Source organism: Oryzias melastigma, linkage group LG20 (assembly GCF_002922805.2).
Source record: "Oryzias melastigma strain HK-1 linkage group LG20, ASM292280v2, whole genome shotgun sequence".
Classification (NCBI taxonomy): Eukaryota; Metazoa; Chordata; class Actinopteri; order Beloniformes; family Adrianichthyidae; genus Oryzias; species Oryzias melastigma.
In genome coordinates, this window is record NC_050531.1 from 15424066 (window position 1) to 15438867 (window position 14802).

Consider the following 14802-nt stretch of genomic DNA (forward strand, 5'->3'; position numbering starts at 1 on the left):
CAAACTTCCTGTTCTGTAAAATGTTTACCTTCTGTTAAATAAACGTTTTCCTTCATGTTTTGTGATCTTGTTTCCTATTTTGTAAAATGTTTTGCTTCCTGTTCAAATAAAGTTTTCCATTTATTACTAATAAACCAAAATTTCAATGGTAAATTGGAATTTTTCTATCTTTAACAATTTTCTACAGGCTACAACAACATAAAAAGAGCATCAACTTAGTGAAATTACTTAATTTAAAAAAAAATACTTTTTTACAGACTAAACAGACTGTTCAAAGAACTACAATTTGATTTCATCTTTGTATTACCATTGATTCTGCAAGTTAATGTGGGAAGAGAGCTATAAACTGTAAGGAAGATAGCATTTGGATTTAAAATTGATGCTAAATTGGTTGCACCACCATTAGCAGGAGGCTATTACGCTTTAGACGTCCGCATTTAGTGACTGATATTTATAAATATTGTTAAGGAAATAGTGATTTTGTTACTTATCAAGCTAATTTAGATTGAAAAAAAAAATCATTAAAGTAAAAAGAAAAATAAAAACTTTAGCACCTCCTAGTGGTGGTTACAAATAAACTAAATTTAACACGTGGTATCTTTAACTTTCCTTTCTAAAACAAAAACAAAAAATAAAAAATCAAATACACTTGTAAGCAACCTCCATACAATGTTATATTATCATTTCATAGTAGGACATGCAGATAAACATATTAGCATAGACAGCCGAGACGAGCTGACAGAACACCAAACACATTAAAGGACCGGCTAAGTCATTAACACGGAAAACTTCCCGGCTTCCAGCACCCGCACTGTTTTTCCCCGAACACCTCTGACTTACACAAACTCAACATCAGGCGAAAATTCGGTGTATATTTAGAGCTGGGGCACCGAGGCCACTCTATTCCCAGCGGAGGCAAGCTGTCAAGCAAGCTGGAGGCAAACAAAGCAGCACGGCACAAACTAATAAACCCACACAGACAAATAAACAGTGATAAACACGGGGCCCACTTCTGTCCGTATCCGTCCTTCATGGGAGAGGAAAACAACGTGGTGAGCACTCGACGGACTCAACGGGACAGAAATATCACAAAAACAAATATAAGGCCTCCTTCTTAATGCGGAGGCTCGGATGCATGCCGCCTCCCGGGGAAGAGCCAAATAGAGCTTTGATGGGAGGCCTGTTCAGAAACATTACCTGCTTTATTCCTATTTCAGAGGGCTTTTTGTTTGTTTGTTTGTTTGTTTGTCTTGAGTTGACTTAATGCAAATAAGAAATAGGGAAGCTTTTGACTCATCTTACAGGTCCATTTGCTGTCTATGAGGCTTAGTCATAGTTTGGTTTAATTTCATATTCTCCTCGCATTGATTATAAGTGATCTTCTAAAATAGCAGCGAAGAGCCTTTCAATGCTTTATTAATTTTTTTTAAACCCACAAAGCCATCTTATGAGCAGCTTCTTTAATTAAACAACGACCTTTCATTTTACTCATCTTTCACCTCCAGAGGAGATGCTATCGCATGTTTCTGTTGTCTTCCACAGAAATGCAGGTTATGTGTGCTCACCCTTTCAAAGTAAAAGCAGTCAAAAGGGAGCTGGGAGAACAATGATGAGACTGTAAATCAATGGTCAGTCAGCTGTGAAAATGGAGGATCTGCTCACTTAAAGAGGCAACTCGTGTGAAGAATTCACTTTAGGGATGCATTAACCAAGATGCATTTAGACTTAATTATTTTAAATAAGGCAAAAAAGTTGTCCAATCAGATTTATTTTTGGATACATTTAAGAAAAAAGCAGCAAAAACAAAAATTCTATTTTGATTTAGGCAATTATGGACTTTTATGCTGAATTTGTCATGAATTACAGGTCACTTTAGCTTTCAACACATTTTCTCCAAGAACAAATTAGTTGTCTGCATGATGTAGACCTCTAGTGTGTCATTTTAGTGCAACGACTAGAGAAGCAACAACAATAGAGGTCATCCAGCATCTTTTTCTTGCTTTACTTTTTGTATATTGTGCATAACAGGAATTTAATGTTGTTTGAAAGAAGATTTCGGCCAGCTACAAAGAATACCGCCTAGAAGAAGAGAGCGGAAATGCTAGCTTAGCGCTATATTGGTGCTTTATAATGTCATCACTTTCTGTTAATCAACATTTGGCTACAGCGGCTCCGCCCCAACCATCCTACAACTGTTTAATTGGTCAATTTTACAATGGAAACACTGAAAATATACCAGACCGCTCAATGGAAACGAGGCTTTCAAATACTGTATTTTTAGCACAATGATGTCATTTATTAGACGCAACAAATTATAAAGCCCTGTAAGACAAAATAGGTAAAGATATTCGTCATTCAGACTTTATTAAATACATTCACAGTAACTCTAGAACTTGTTTGTAACACGCTACGTGTTAGCTGTGTTAGAAGCATTAGCCACCTTAGCGCACGATACCTTATTTTTGCGACACGTAAAAATACAGATCGATACTGCTAAAACAAACGTTACTGTCGCTACACTAACTCTGAACCTTTTTTGTAACACAGAAAAGCACAATTCAACACTGCTACATGTTAGCCACAATAGAAGTGTTAGCCGCTGTGGCGCGCTCGCAAGACCTCTGACTTCCAACCTTGTTTGCTACAAATAAAAACACAGAATAATACTGCTAAAAAAAGTTGCTGTTCCTACACTAACTTCTAACCGTGTTTGTAACACAAAAAATACAGTTTAACAACACTACATGTTAGCCACATTAGAAGTGTAAGTGTATTCGCAATACCTCTAACATCCAACCTTGTTTGCCACATGTAAAACAGACTGATATCACTAAAACAAACGTTCTGTGACTATATCTATATAACTCACAGTGTTGTTAGCAACATGAAAAATATAACACTCTGACACTGCTAGATGTTAGCCACATTAGCCACAGTAGCAAATTCACAATCCTGTATCTCCTAACCATGTTTGTAACACATAGTTTGTGTCTCCACTGTGTTCTGATGATGAAAATGTGGATGGTTTGTTTAAAAAAAATTACATGTAAACATTTTTTCACAAAAATTGTTCAACCGCAATGCATTGTGGTCTATATTCACTAATGTAGTGAGCATAGACGCTTGTTTTTGGCAAAGACTTCTGGGAAATTCTAGAGCACCCAGTTTTGAAATTAGATTAAGACAGCAGTAGAAAAAGGCGAACACACTATATAAAAAGTATAAGGGGGAATTCGGGCATAGCCATAGAAAAAATGAATAATACCACTAAAACAAGTGTTCCTGTGATTATGCTAACTCCTCACCTTGTTAGTAAAATGTAGCCAAAAGAACACAGTCCAACACGCTGCATGTTTGAGAAGGGTGTACCTGCAGGCCTGGAGACCCAGCAGCGTTTTCAGGACCGCATTCTCAGGACCGCATGCTCAGGACCGCGTTCTCAGGACCGCATTCTCAGGACCCAGGCTTTTTTAACACAGCCCCCCCAACTGGTTGGAGTTTGTTTTGTTACTTTCTGAAGACTTTACGAGGCACATTGCACACGTGAGTAGTAAGAGTAAATACATTATCGAAGCGCTGTTACAACATAAACAACTAGGTAATTTATCAGATAAATCTTAAAATATAAAAACTAAACCAATAAATTTCAGTTTTTTGCAGAAGCATAAACATTGATGTCTATATGAAGCTTAGCTTAGCTTTTATCCAATTCTCACCATTAGTAACATTTATTAAAACAAACAAACAAAAAAATAAAATAAACGGCACCCAGCAGCAAGGAGGCGCTGTCTCAAAAAACAAGTCCTGAAATCGTCCTGAGAACGTTGTTAGTCCTCCAGCCAGTAGGGGCGCTGTGTTAAAAAAAGCCTGGGTCCTGAGAACGCGGTCCTGAGAATGCGGTCCTGTGAGCGTTGTTGGGTCTCCGGCTCTGCAGGTATTTATTACTGGCATGTTTGCCAAATTAGCTGCAATAGCGAATCTACAATATCTGTTTATCCCAACTTCATTGAATACGGACAAACACTCTCAACCTTTGTTAGTAACACATGAAAAATGCTACATGTTGGTCATGTTAGCGTATTCCCAATAACATCCAATAATACATTTTGTCCTTCTCTAAATCACTTCAACATTAATCTGATTGTACTGAAGAAACTCCAGATTATAAGGCGTACTTTTGTTTTTCTTTTTTATATTAAGGCTTTTAGGTTTTCCTTATAGTGCAGAAAATATGGTAAATTGAAAGGAAGGTCAATACCAACATTCCTCCTAACTCAGGCTTGTTAATGTGTTTTTACTGTATATGCTAGGGAATATATTTCATTTTATTTTATTTTTTTTTTTTTAAAGAGCCGTCCCATTAAAAATGAATTGAGGACTAACAAGTTGAGCTGATTTTTAGAAGTTGAATAGCCATCCCCGCAGGCACATGGCTCCATCGGCTGCCAATTAAGCAGAGCTTAAAGCCCAGCATAAAACACAGGTATTGATTATTTAAAAACAAGCCTCAGTAACAAGCTGTGGCAGTGATGTAAGGCGGGTAGGATTTACGCTGGTGCAGCCTGAAAAGTTTCTCGTAGAAATTCCTTCAGGTGCCCTGCACCTTCTTCTGCCGTCACCCTCCCCTAACATCAAGTCTCCTGCATTACCGCGTGTAAACAGAGCTGGCACTGGGAGTAAATGACAAGATTTGTTGCGTTTGCTTTTGATATGAATGATAATATTTAGAGAGGAGGGCCGATGAGCTAGGTGTGCCTGTGTGGGAGACTGGTGTTTGGAGAGAGATTTAAGTTTTAATTGCATTTTTCCGTCTGCATGCAGATTAGGCCGCGGTCATGAGCATAAATTGTGCAGGAGGGAAGGTCAAGGCAGAGGGTTTGTGCTTGAATAATGACTTGGAGCTTAAGAAAGTACGACTTCAAGTGTTTGCTGTCGCACAAACTTTGTGCAGCCAACAGAGACAATGCAAACACTCCTGAAGACTCGGTTTATTGAAACCCTGCAGGTTAAGAACAATGAAGGTTTGCACAGGTCAGGAGGAATAAATGACCTAAGTCACCAAAGTTAGAATTTTCTGGAAAGTTTTTGATTTTTTTTTAATGTGAGTAGCCAAAGCTGTTTCATGGTGAATATTGCAGGATTACTGGATTGCCGTTTGCCCTAAATGGATTCTGGAGTTAGATCCCTTTTGTTATTTTTGTTGCTGTTGTGAAATGATGAGGTTGAGAATGAGAACCATTTTGTCCTTTATTTCCCTCAAATCAAATAGTTGTGAAAAGGTTTTTTACAGAAATTAAAAAGTTTTGCAGATTTAAAAAAAAAAAAACATTCAGGTCCTCATAATAGTGCATAAACGCGCACAAGTGTTATTATTTTTTTCTTATGAACACACACACAAATGTATAAACGACAACTCAAACATAACTTTATCTTTTGACCTATTATCGTGATACCACAGGGCTCAATTCCTCACATTATTTAGCATTTCTTTGTAAAGGGTCAATAATTAACAAACCTTACAGAACCATTTTTATGCTGATGAAACTTGTTTTTCTTTTAATGAGGTATTATCTAATAATGAGCAAATTATTATTTATCTTGATTTTGTCTTTGATATAAACTTGTAATTAAGCAAAAATGATTTCAAATAACTTAAAAATGACAGATTAATTCATACTTTTATATCCTATTTTGCTTGATTTCTTGATTGTCACTATGGTGATAATAATACGCATACAATAGACTTTGTATTATGTCGATATTTATAATAAACTGACCCTTTAAATAGCAACAAACTCATCACTTGCTAATCAGGGTTAGTTAGACGTCTACTACCGGTAATCCCAGATTAAACACTGTTATTACAAAGACCCTCCTGAGTCCTTTTTTATTATATTGTTTCCGTGTTTACTATATTCTCATGTTCAATGCTCATAGGTCCAGTTTAGCAAAAAAAAAATCTGCATCTTTATCCATTTAACAAAGCTTTTTTTTTTTTTTTTCCAAATGTGGCCCAACAGAATCCTCAGTGTGAGACATTACTGAAAATTATTGTATTTCTGAGTAATCTGTTAGTCACTTGTAAAAACCGTCATAAAAAAATTCTTGAAATGTTTGTAAATGTGTATATGTATATGTTTTTATTCTGTAATATTTTTCTCCATATTTCTGTTTGGTGGTTAAAAACAAAATAAGTTGAACTGATTGAAGTGATTTTGACGGGGCTCTGTCAAAATATCAGTCTGTTTTTTTTTTGCAAGCGAGGTCGGGTGTTATTGTAAAAACGCTAATGTGGCTAACTTGTAGCATTGTCAGACAGTGACTTTGTTTTACGTATCACTAAAAAACATTGGGAGTTAGTATAGTCACAGTAACGTTTCCTTTGGCGATATCAGTATGCTTCTTTTACAAGTTGCAAACACGATTGGATGTTGTTGTAGAAACATTAATGCGGCTAACAAGTAGCGGCGTCAGACTGTTTGGTTTTTTGTGTTACTAACAAGGTTATGGAGTTAGCAAACTCAATGTAACGTTTGTTTTAGCGTTTTTTTTTAAGTATCGGTCTGTTTCTGACATGTTGCAAACTAGATTGGGAGTTAAAGGTAAATGCTAATACGGCTAGCGCTTCTAACATAGCAAACGTGTAGCATATAAGAAAAAAGTTATGTGAATTCAACTGATACGGTCTGTTTTATAGATTTATCTCTAACTCTTTAGTCTCCCTTATAGTCTGGTGTGCTTTATTTATGACAAAAGTTTGAAAATAGACCGTTCATTGATGGTGCAGAAAATACCTACATTTTTGTGGATTTTGTCAGTCAACTGTTTCTATCTAATAAAAAAAGAACATTGAATTCCACTTTTCTTGTATATTTGCATCACACAGTGTGTTTCTGGTCTTTTTGTCTCTAACCTACAGTCTGAATCGATTCATACATTTGGATGGTAGACGCATTCTGCAGAGTTTCACTCCAGACAGTTTCTGGTTGACATGCTGAAGGTTTCTCGGAGCCCTGTGCACCTTCACAGTTTGCTCAGTCATGAAGGAGACGTATTGGGTCCAGAAGTTAAACTCTTGATATGAAAAATATTTAAATATTCATAGATTGTGAATATTTCAGTGAGGGATTGGGTGTGGATGTGTGCGTCGCTAAAAGAATCGTTGGGTGTTTCAGACTGGCAAATGAAATCAGTAACAATAACTATTTTCATCTTCTTAATTTTTTAACGTTTTACAAGCCTTTTTTTGTCTTTTGTTGCAAAATAGGAGTTTTTTCTCTGTTCAACTTGTTCTTGCTTTTTTTTTTCTCTATTATTATGTGCAAATTGATTTCCTGTCCTCAAGCTGCCAAGCATACGCTTCAGAGTCTGTGGCTGCATTTTCTCTTTAGAGGACGTGGGATTTGAGCCGTGCCCTTCACGCGTCTTTTTGTGTACAGTAAAAACAGATGTGTATGTTGACAGCGTTTGTCGATGCTCCGCGCGCTGAATACATTAGCGCCGACGAGACGCCGCAGTCAAAAAAACAGTGAATTTTAATGACGATCCATCTGTGTCAGGAGCTGTGACAAAGAAACTTGTCGCACTTTTTACATCGCATTTTAAATCATAAAAACACAAGAAACAAGCATTATGATCAGTTTAGCTTATTTCTGCTTAAAAAAAACTCTTAAGTCTATTTTAAAATGAAGAGATGGGAAAAACAACATGAATTCACCTTTTAAATTGGACTGTTTTAATAGTTCCACACATATATTCATTAAGTATTCATCTATAATTGCTGTTTACATTTTACGAATTTAAAAACTTATTAACCCAGTTGGTTTTTTTTTAGACGACAAAGCTGCAGCCTGTTTGCATGAAACAACTCTTTCTCTTTGAGTTTCCATCTGACAAACAGCATTAAGTGACTCTTTATTAGATCTATATTTCAAGTTCTGGGATTAATATTTATTAGAAAGAGGAACATTCTCTTCACTGGAATAAAATATGGAAGCCCCGTTAGAAATCATTCTGAAAAACCACCATCGTATGTCGCGGATAAATAAGTTTGGTGCCCAAAGCCTGATCATAATCATGAAGCTTCTTGGTTAAAAAGCTCCAATAAGATTTTTTTTTTTAGATATTCAAATCATTTTATGTTAAAAATGGTAGAATGTGGATAAATCTAAGACTTTGTCTGAATTCCTTCATTACTTCCTGGCCTCTAAAAGACTGTAAAGTGTGGGACTTTCCAGTGCTCTGAACTATAACGCAATTCTGACACATGCTACTTTTTTTTTTTTAAGAATAACTTTTCGACTATTCATGTAATGAATGTAATTTAAAAGGATTCAGCTTTACGCTAAAATCCAACCAGCTTATCTGGGTGGAGAAACCCTAATTACTTATTATTATTATTATTAATCTTATTAGAGCTATTTTGTTATCTTTTTGACAGTGACATTTTGGTAATTGTGGTGTCACACCTGATCATTTTTATATCAACTTAACAGCAGTGAGGCTGGCAGGGAAATGCTGTTTATTTCTTGATCTCTTCCCCTTGTGGTAGAATTGGGCATTGCAGTCATTTCTTTAAAGAACTATAACTCTCCACAGGAATGGGCTAGAAACTTGCTTTTTTTCATCGTCCTTATATTTCTTTCTCTTGATGACTGGGTCGTATTGAACCATCTGGCTGGTCACATGTTTGACATCCCTGGCCTAAATAGTCGATCAATTCAGGTACGTTACTTCGCTGTCGCTGGTGAGATCTTGGCTGTTAAAGGGTTAAATGGCAAAGATGATGTCACGCATTTGCAGAAGTAATACAAACTATTTATGAATCCTGTTTATGTGCAATTTGTTCTGATGATGGATGATTTACAGCAAATATTTTGAGTACATTTTGTTCAAATCGTTCAAACACAATGCATTGTGGTCTATATTTGACAATGTTGTGAGCATCAATCATTGACTGTAGAATCACTGGACATATCAACCCCTCCCCTCACGTGTTCCACATAGGTAGTATCCTGGAACATTTGATTCAGATTCTGTGAAGCTTGAACTAGCTCACTCATGATTGGCGACAAGTTCCTCTAAAAACATCAATCAGATCAACTCAGATCAATCACTATTGATGGGCTTCAAAATGGGCAAACTATCAGAAAATGACGTAGAAGGCTATAGCCTGGTTTTGCGAAGGCCAGAGGTAAGACGTGGCGTCAACACCTTGATATGTCCACTGAGTCTACAGTCAATGGCATCCGTGCACACTGGTTTATCGCAGAGACTTGTGCACCGGACTTTCAAATTGTAGATTCAGAAACCTTGAAAAGTTAGCGAACAGCGAGGGAGTAGTGAGGGAATTCGGACACGACCTAAGTTTATCTTTAGCTGAAAAAAGCTCAGAATGAGTTGGACTGAACGACCACCAGCCAGCATTCTCCGTTAACATTGTTGGTGTTGGACGCTGAGGGCCTGTTGTGTGCTGGCGCCGACGGTCACAGGCAGCTTGTCGAGCCGTCAATATTGACTCAGCTGTTGTGTTGCTGGGCTGTGACACGCCTGGATAATTGAGTTAGCGAGCGAGCGGCATGCATCCCGCCATGCCGTTGCTTCTTCTCCGTTTGCGGTCCGCCTGGCGGCGTGACGGCGCAAAGCAGCAGGTGGGGGGGAGGGAATGCGGGTTTGGAACTCAGGCAGGGGAAGGGCAGTGCGCTGCGTTTAGGGTCGGTTAAAGAACCTGCGCTCGTTAAAGGCTGGGGGAGGGCACAAGCGAAAGCTCTGCGACAAGAACACAGCGGAGGAAGACAGAGCTGAGGGTAGAGGGGGTTTTGGGGAGGGGAACAGCTGCACGGGAACGGTTCTACTTACATTTGCAGCCATTGTCCCACAAATAGCCGGGTAGACACTCCTGACACTTGGGCCCTGTAGTGCCCTCCTTACATATACAAAATCCTGTGCCATTACAGTGATCTCTGACTGAGCCAAAGGGATTACAATTACACTCTGGAAAAACAAGACACACACAAACACAGGCTGGAGAACAGGGTTGTGCTTCGACTTCCCGCCGCATTGTGGGTTAACTCTGACAGCTCGAGTCCTTGAGCTCAAACTGCTTCATGATTAGACCTACTTGATGGAATAATTGACCTAAAAGGCTCAAAGAAATGAGTGTGGAGTGGTGGGGGGGAGAATGAGAATGGTTGTAGATCCATGAACTTATAGATATTTAACAGATCTGCTGTTGTACAACATCCCATCGTGCAATGAGCAAATATGCAAAGCAATATCTGTGGGGGTGATTTCAGATGAACATGCTCTCGTCAAATCAATCACACAGACATGATGGACAGAGAAAAAGACACAAGCTGTGGAAAAAAAAGGTCAGACACATAAAGAAATGAGAGAAAAGCACATTGAAATGAGCCTTCTTTTAATTTTTATTTATTTGCATATTTTATCATGAAGAATATTACCACGCTGGTGTTCTACACCTAATTGACCTACCAGCTCTCCAGCCGCCGGAGCCAAAATGACTCCTGATCTGACAGCTCCTGACCAACAGATTGCACCTTTGTGTGGCTGCGGCTGCACCCCGGCGACATCCAGGGGTCAGGCGAGAGGGAAGAGGTGATGGCATGTGGACAAACTGGAGGGGTGGAGTGGGGGGGTGAGGTCAGCCTAGTAATGCCTCTGTGGCTCCTAATGCTAAGTGACGCGTTTCAGCTGCTGCTCCTGAGGCCCCTTCATGTATATGACATATGCACTTGCCTGGCACCTCTCAGTGGCGGTGTGACTTCCCTGAAACATTTCTCTCAGAAGCCTTGTTGCCTGTCAGATTTGCCCCTCTGGACTCACAAATGTGGCTGACACTGAGAGCTGTGAGTTCACACCACATATAGTAGCTAAAGATTTCAATAGCCAGCTGTTTCTCTGGGAGCTGTAGCTGGAATAATAATAATAAAAGACAAACCCAGATGATGCTGTTTATGAAGAGTCGAGAACAAAACAACACAAACAGATAAATATAGCAGCTTCGCATTGAAATAGAACTCATGGTACTTTTAAATGTGCTTTATTAGATTTTACAGTTATTCTTGTTCAATACTTTCTTTAATAGCTTAATATTTTATGCTAGTAAAAACTTTAATCAATTTTAATAAAGCAATTTAAGTTAGCTTATGTTTTATTTTATCAAATTTTGAATTTTTGAAATTTCCTTTTCTACTAATATGTCAAGAGTTCCAAAGGATGTCAGAAATATTTTTCCTTTTTTTTTATAAAAGTTCCTACCTGTTCATGTAAAATGCATGGTGCTTGAATTAGACGTTTATTCTTAATATGTAAATGTTCACAGATGTAAACATTTTTCCACCAAGAAAGCAACATTTTTACTTGTTTATTTAAAAAAAAAACACAAAATAAAAAAAAAATGAATTAGGTTACAAAATCAGCTGATTAATATTAAATATGAAAAAGTGCAAATGCTGTTTGGTCAAAAATTAGCCAAAATAATTAAATCTCTGCAGAGCTAGCTCGCTTAAAAATGAGCATAATAGCTTAGCTAAAAATGTCAGATCTGTTGGTTAACTCTAAATCATTTATATATTTTTAAGGCTACAGTGTTAATATTAATTCAAGAAACAAACAGTTTAAAAAAAGAAAGAAAAAAAAAGACAAAGTTAGCTAACAGTAGCTTTTATCAAACCACAGCAGTTTTCATCTGTAATAAAACGCATGAGGTCAAAACCAACAAACCAATGCATTCTGGGTGGTTGGGTATAATTTCTAGCTATGTTAGAAAAACTGTATAGTGTGGGACTATATAGTGCCCTGGATTTTAAGAGCAATTTGGACACCAACATTTCTTTTAAACAACAAATATGACATCACCAATTTCACGAAGTAAAAACCAAATAAATACAAGCATTTTGCAAAGACGATCCATTGTGTTCAAATGACGAAAAAAAAAGTCGTTCAGACACAATGCATTGTGGTTTCACAGAGACTTCTGGGAAATTTCTAGGGTACTTGAGTTTTGAATTGTTGATTTGGACAGCTCTACAAAATGGCGAACACACTATGTAGAGAGTAGTGAAGAAATTCAGGCACAATTTTTGTGTTTTCTGTAAATGTACTTGTATAGACTATTTTTATTTTTTTGATTAGCCTAAATTATTCTTTATTGTTGTACCTTTATTTTTAGGCTTTAATTTGTTCACTTCTCTGAAATTTCCTGGTATTTATCTACACCTTATCCAGATTTATTGTTCTCAGATTATTTTTTATTTTATTTATTTCAAATTTGTTGTTAGCGGTGTTGTTTAGCTTAGCTTAATCAACTCACTCCAGACTGTTTTGCAGTTGGGTCATTTCAACACCACTCATTCACTAACTATTCAAGCGTTCAGTTTACTTGAAGACGCTAGCTAGATGGTGGTCATATAAATAGCTAGAAGGAAGAAAAAAAAGCCTATCATATTTTTTTATTTAGCTTTTGCTAGCATAAAACAAAGCTAGCATTTTGTTTTTTAGTATTTAAATGTGTTTCAGGGGAAGTATTCCCACAGCTGCCTGAGACACAGAAAAAGACACTCAGAAACATCTAGAAAGGACAGTGTATGGAAAATGTGGGTGCAAAACATGACATTCCTCAAAAGGACAAGGGTGCGGTGAGGAAAAAGTGACAGGGAGGTGGCAGTGAAGTGGGGGGGACTAACCTATGCACACATTTTCATCGTCCAGTTCTGCTGAGACATTGCGGTAGTAGCCCATCTTGCAAAGATGGCAGTGCTGGCCTCTAGTGTTGTGCTTACAGCTCACGCAAATGACGGTGTTTAGCACCTCGATGTAGCTGCATCGGTTGGAATGGCCGAAGCACTCGCAGTCTTGCAAAGAGAGAGGAAATGTGAATGGAGGAGCCAGGAGGAGAAAGGAAGAAGGAAGAAGAAGGAGGAGGAGGAGGCGCAGGAGTGATGTCAGTGTTGCAAATGTCACAGCGAGGGGTTACCAAAAGTTTGAGTGAGGCGTTATGGCATGCGAGGTTTTAAGAATGGCAATGCTGCATGATTGAGGAAATGCTAGTAGGGTCGGTCATGATTAGTCTGACAAAAGGCACAGTCCGAGTTAGATACAGACATCACAAAAAAAAAAAAAAGGAGCGCGTTGTTAGTAGGATTTAGAGCGACACTTTAAACACATCACAACACGAAGCAAGAAAGGCTCAGAATCAATGGCACGTAAACAAGATCACACTATAGCCTCGTTTCCACTGAGTGGTATGGTTCGGAATGGTCCAGGCAATTCAGATGAGCGTTTCCATTCCAAGTATGACTGTCACGGACCAATGAAATAGATTTCTATCATTGTAGTTTGAGTACGGCATGACAATGCAGGTTATCCAGCATTTCTGCTTGGCCTTTGGTACTTCGCATGCAAAGTATTTAATGTTTACGAGAAGATTACAAACGACAGACGCTTTCTTGATGCTGTCTTTTGTCGTAATAACCAACAAACCGTCAACCAACAAAACCAAATAAAATAGGTTTCAAGAGTAGCTCTGCTCTAACTGAGCAGTTCAATTTTTTTTATAAACCTACAACAAAAAGTCAGGCTAAAAGAGTCTGTTTTAGAATAGAAACTCTCAAAATATTGGACTGGACCGGACCATACCGCTCAGTGGAAACGAGCCTTCAGAGCAACACAAAAGGAGCAAGAATGAAATGGGCCTTACAGCAACCTGATGATGGAGGTACTTTGATTTAAGGTTTATACCTAAATAAACACATACAATCAACATCTTGACAATCTAACATTTTCTGTAGCGATGTGCCAAACCTAATTAGAAACGAGAAAGTGGAGCTGTAATGCAGCACCTGCTGCAGCCTATGATGCTCAACGGCGGTGCTGCCCAAAGGCAGAGAGATCAGGACACCGGGTAGCCGCAGCTCGGCGGTCACTATATGAGTTGCCACACATAGTGACCACTGACACCATGTGTCACAGCGGAGACAGATGTGACCCTTAAGCCCCGTTGGCAGCCAAGCCGAGTGACAGCACACTCAAGGATCCAGAATAGGGCGGTTACCAGATGCGGCTTTTGTCCCAGGGACTGCTGTTGTTAAGAACCCTCTATTGAGGTCAGCTCTCTCTGTTCATCCACGATCAACCTGACAAGGATGGGAAAGAACGGACGCGAAACGTCCACTCCACTCTGCCTTCCACCTGCATCGGCACGTCCCGCCAAAGCCACACTAGAACAAACGCGTGCTCTCCTAAGACAAATACATCGCTTCTTTCCACAAATAGGCTAGGGCCATAAATCATGCACGCGTGGGGAATAAAAATGTCTCAGGAACATTGTTCCCCAAAAATAGTCGTAGCCAAAACAACCACTTTGTTTGCAGGAGAAACAGAAATGATTCCACGGGCCGTTTACGGGGTTTGGAAATGATCCTATTGAAGAGTGGGACTTTAATGTGCCCTCTGCAGTGAAAGACATCAGAGCTGAGCTGAGGATAGAGATAGAGGGTGCCTCAGTGCCGTAAGGGTTGCAGAGGTTAGGTGTGTGTGTGTGTGAGTATGTGAGGGGGATTACAGGTAAACAAAAACAATAGTTTATAGAGGGAGACTCGGGTGGCGTCTGGGGAGTAATAGAAGAATTTCGGAGCTCCTACCTCGCTTGCTGTTTGCAACGTAGACAGAGGGGGCAGTGGAGAATGCTAATTGTGGTGCGACTGGACAAATTAAAAGAAGAAAAACAAAACAAATAAATTAAAAAAACATGATATTGCAATCAAATATAACATGTGAGAT

General features: G+C 38.6%; 1 protein-coding gene across 4 annotated transcripts in view; it reads right to left on the bottom strand.

Annotated features, from left to right (window-relative positions):
- Window positions 1-14802, bottom strand: part of ntng1a (netrin g1a) — a 156233-nt gene that overhangs the window by 2495 nt on the left and 138936 nt on the right. Inside the window, exon 6 of one of the 4 annotated variants that reach the window (XM_036217410.1) lies at window positions 12708-12875. The exons of the other annotated variants lie outside the window; for them this stretch is intronic. Coding sequence (XP_036073303.1) covers window positions 12708-12875 — 168 coding nt within the window. The remainder of the gene's footprint in view (window positions 1-12707; window positions 12876-14802) is intronic. 4 annotated transcript variants of the gene reach the window in all.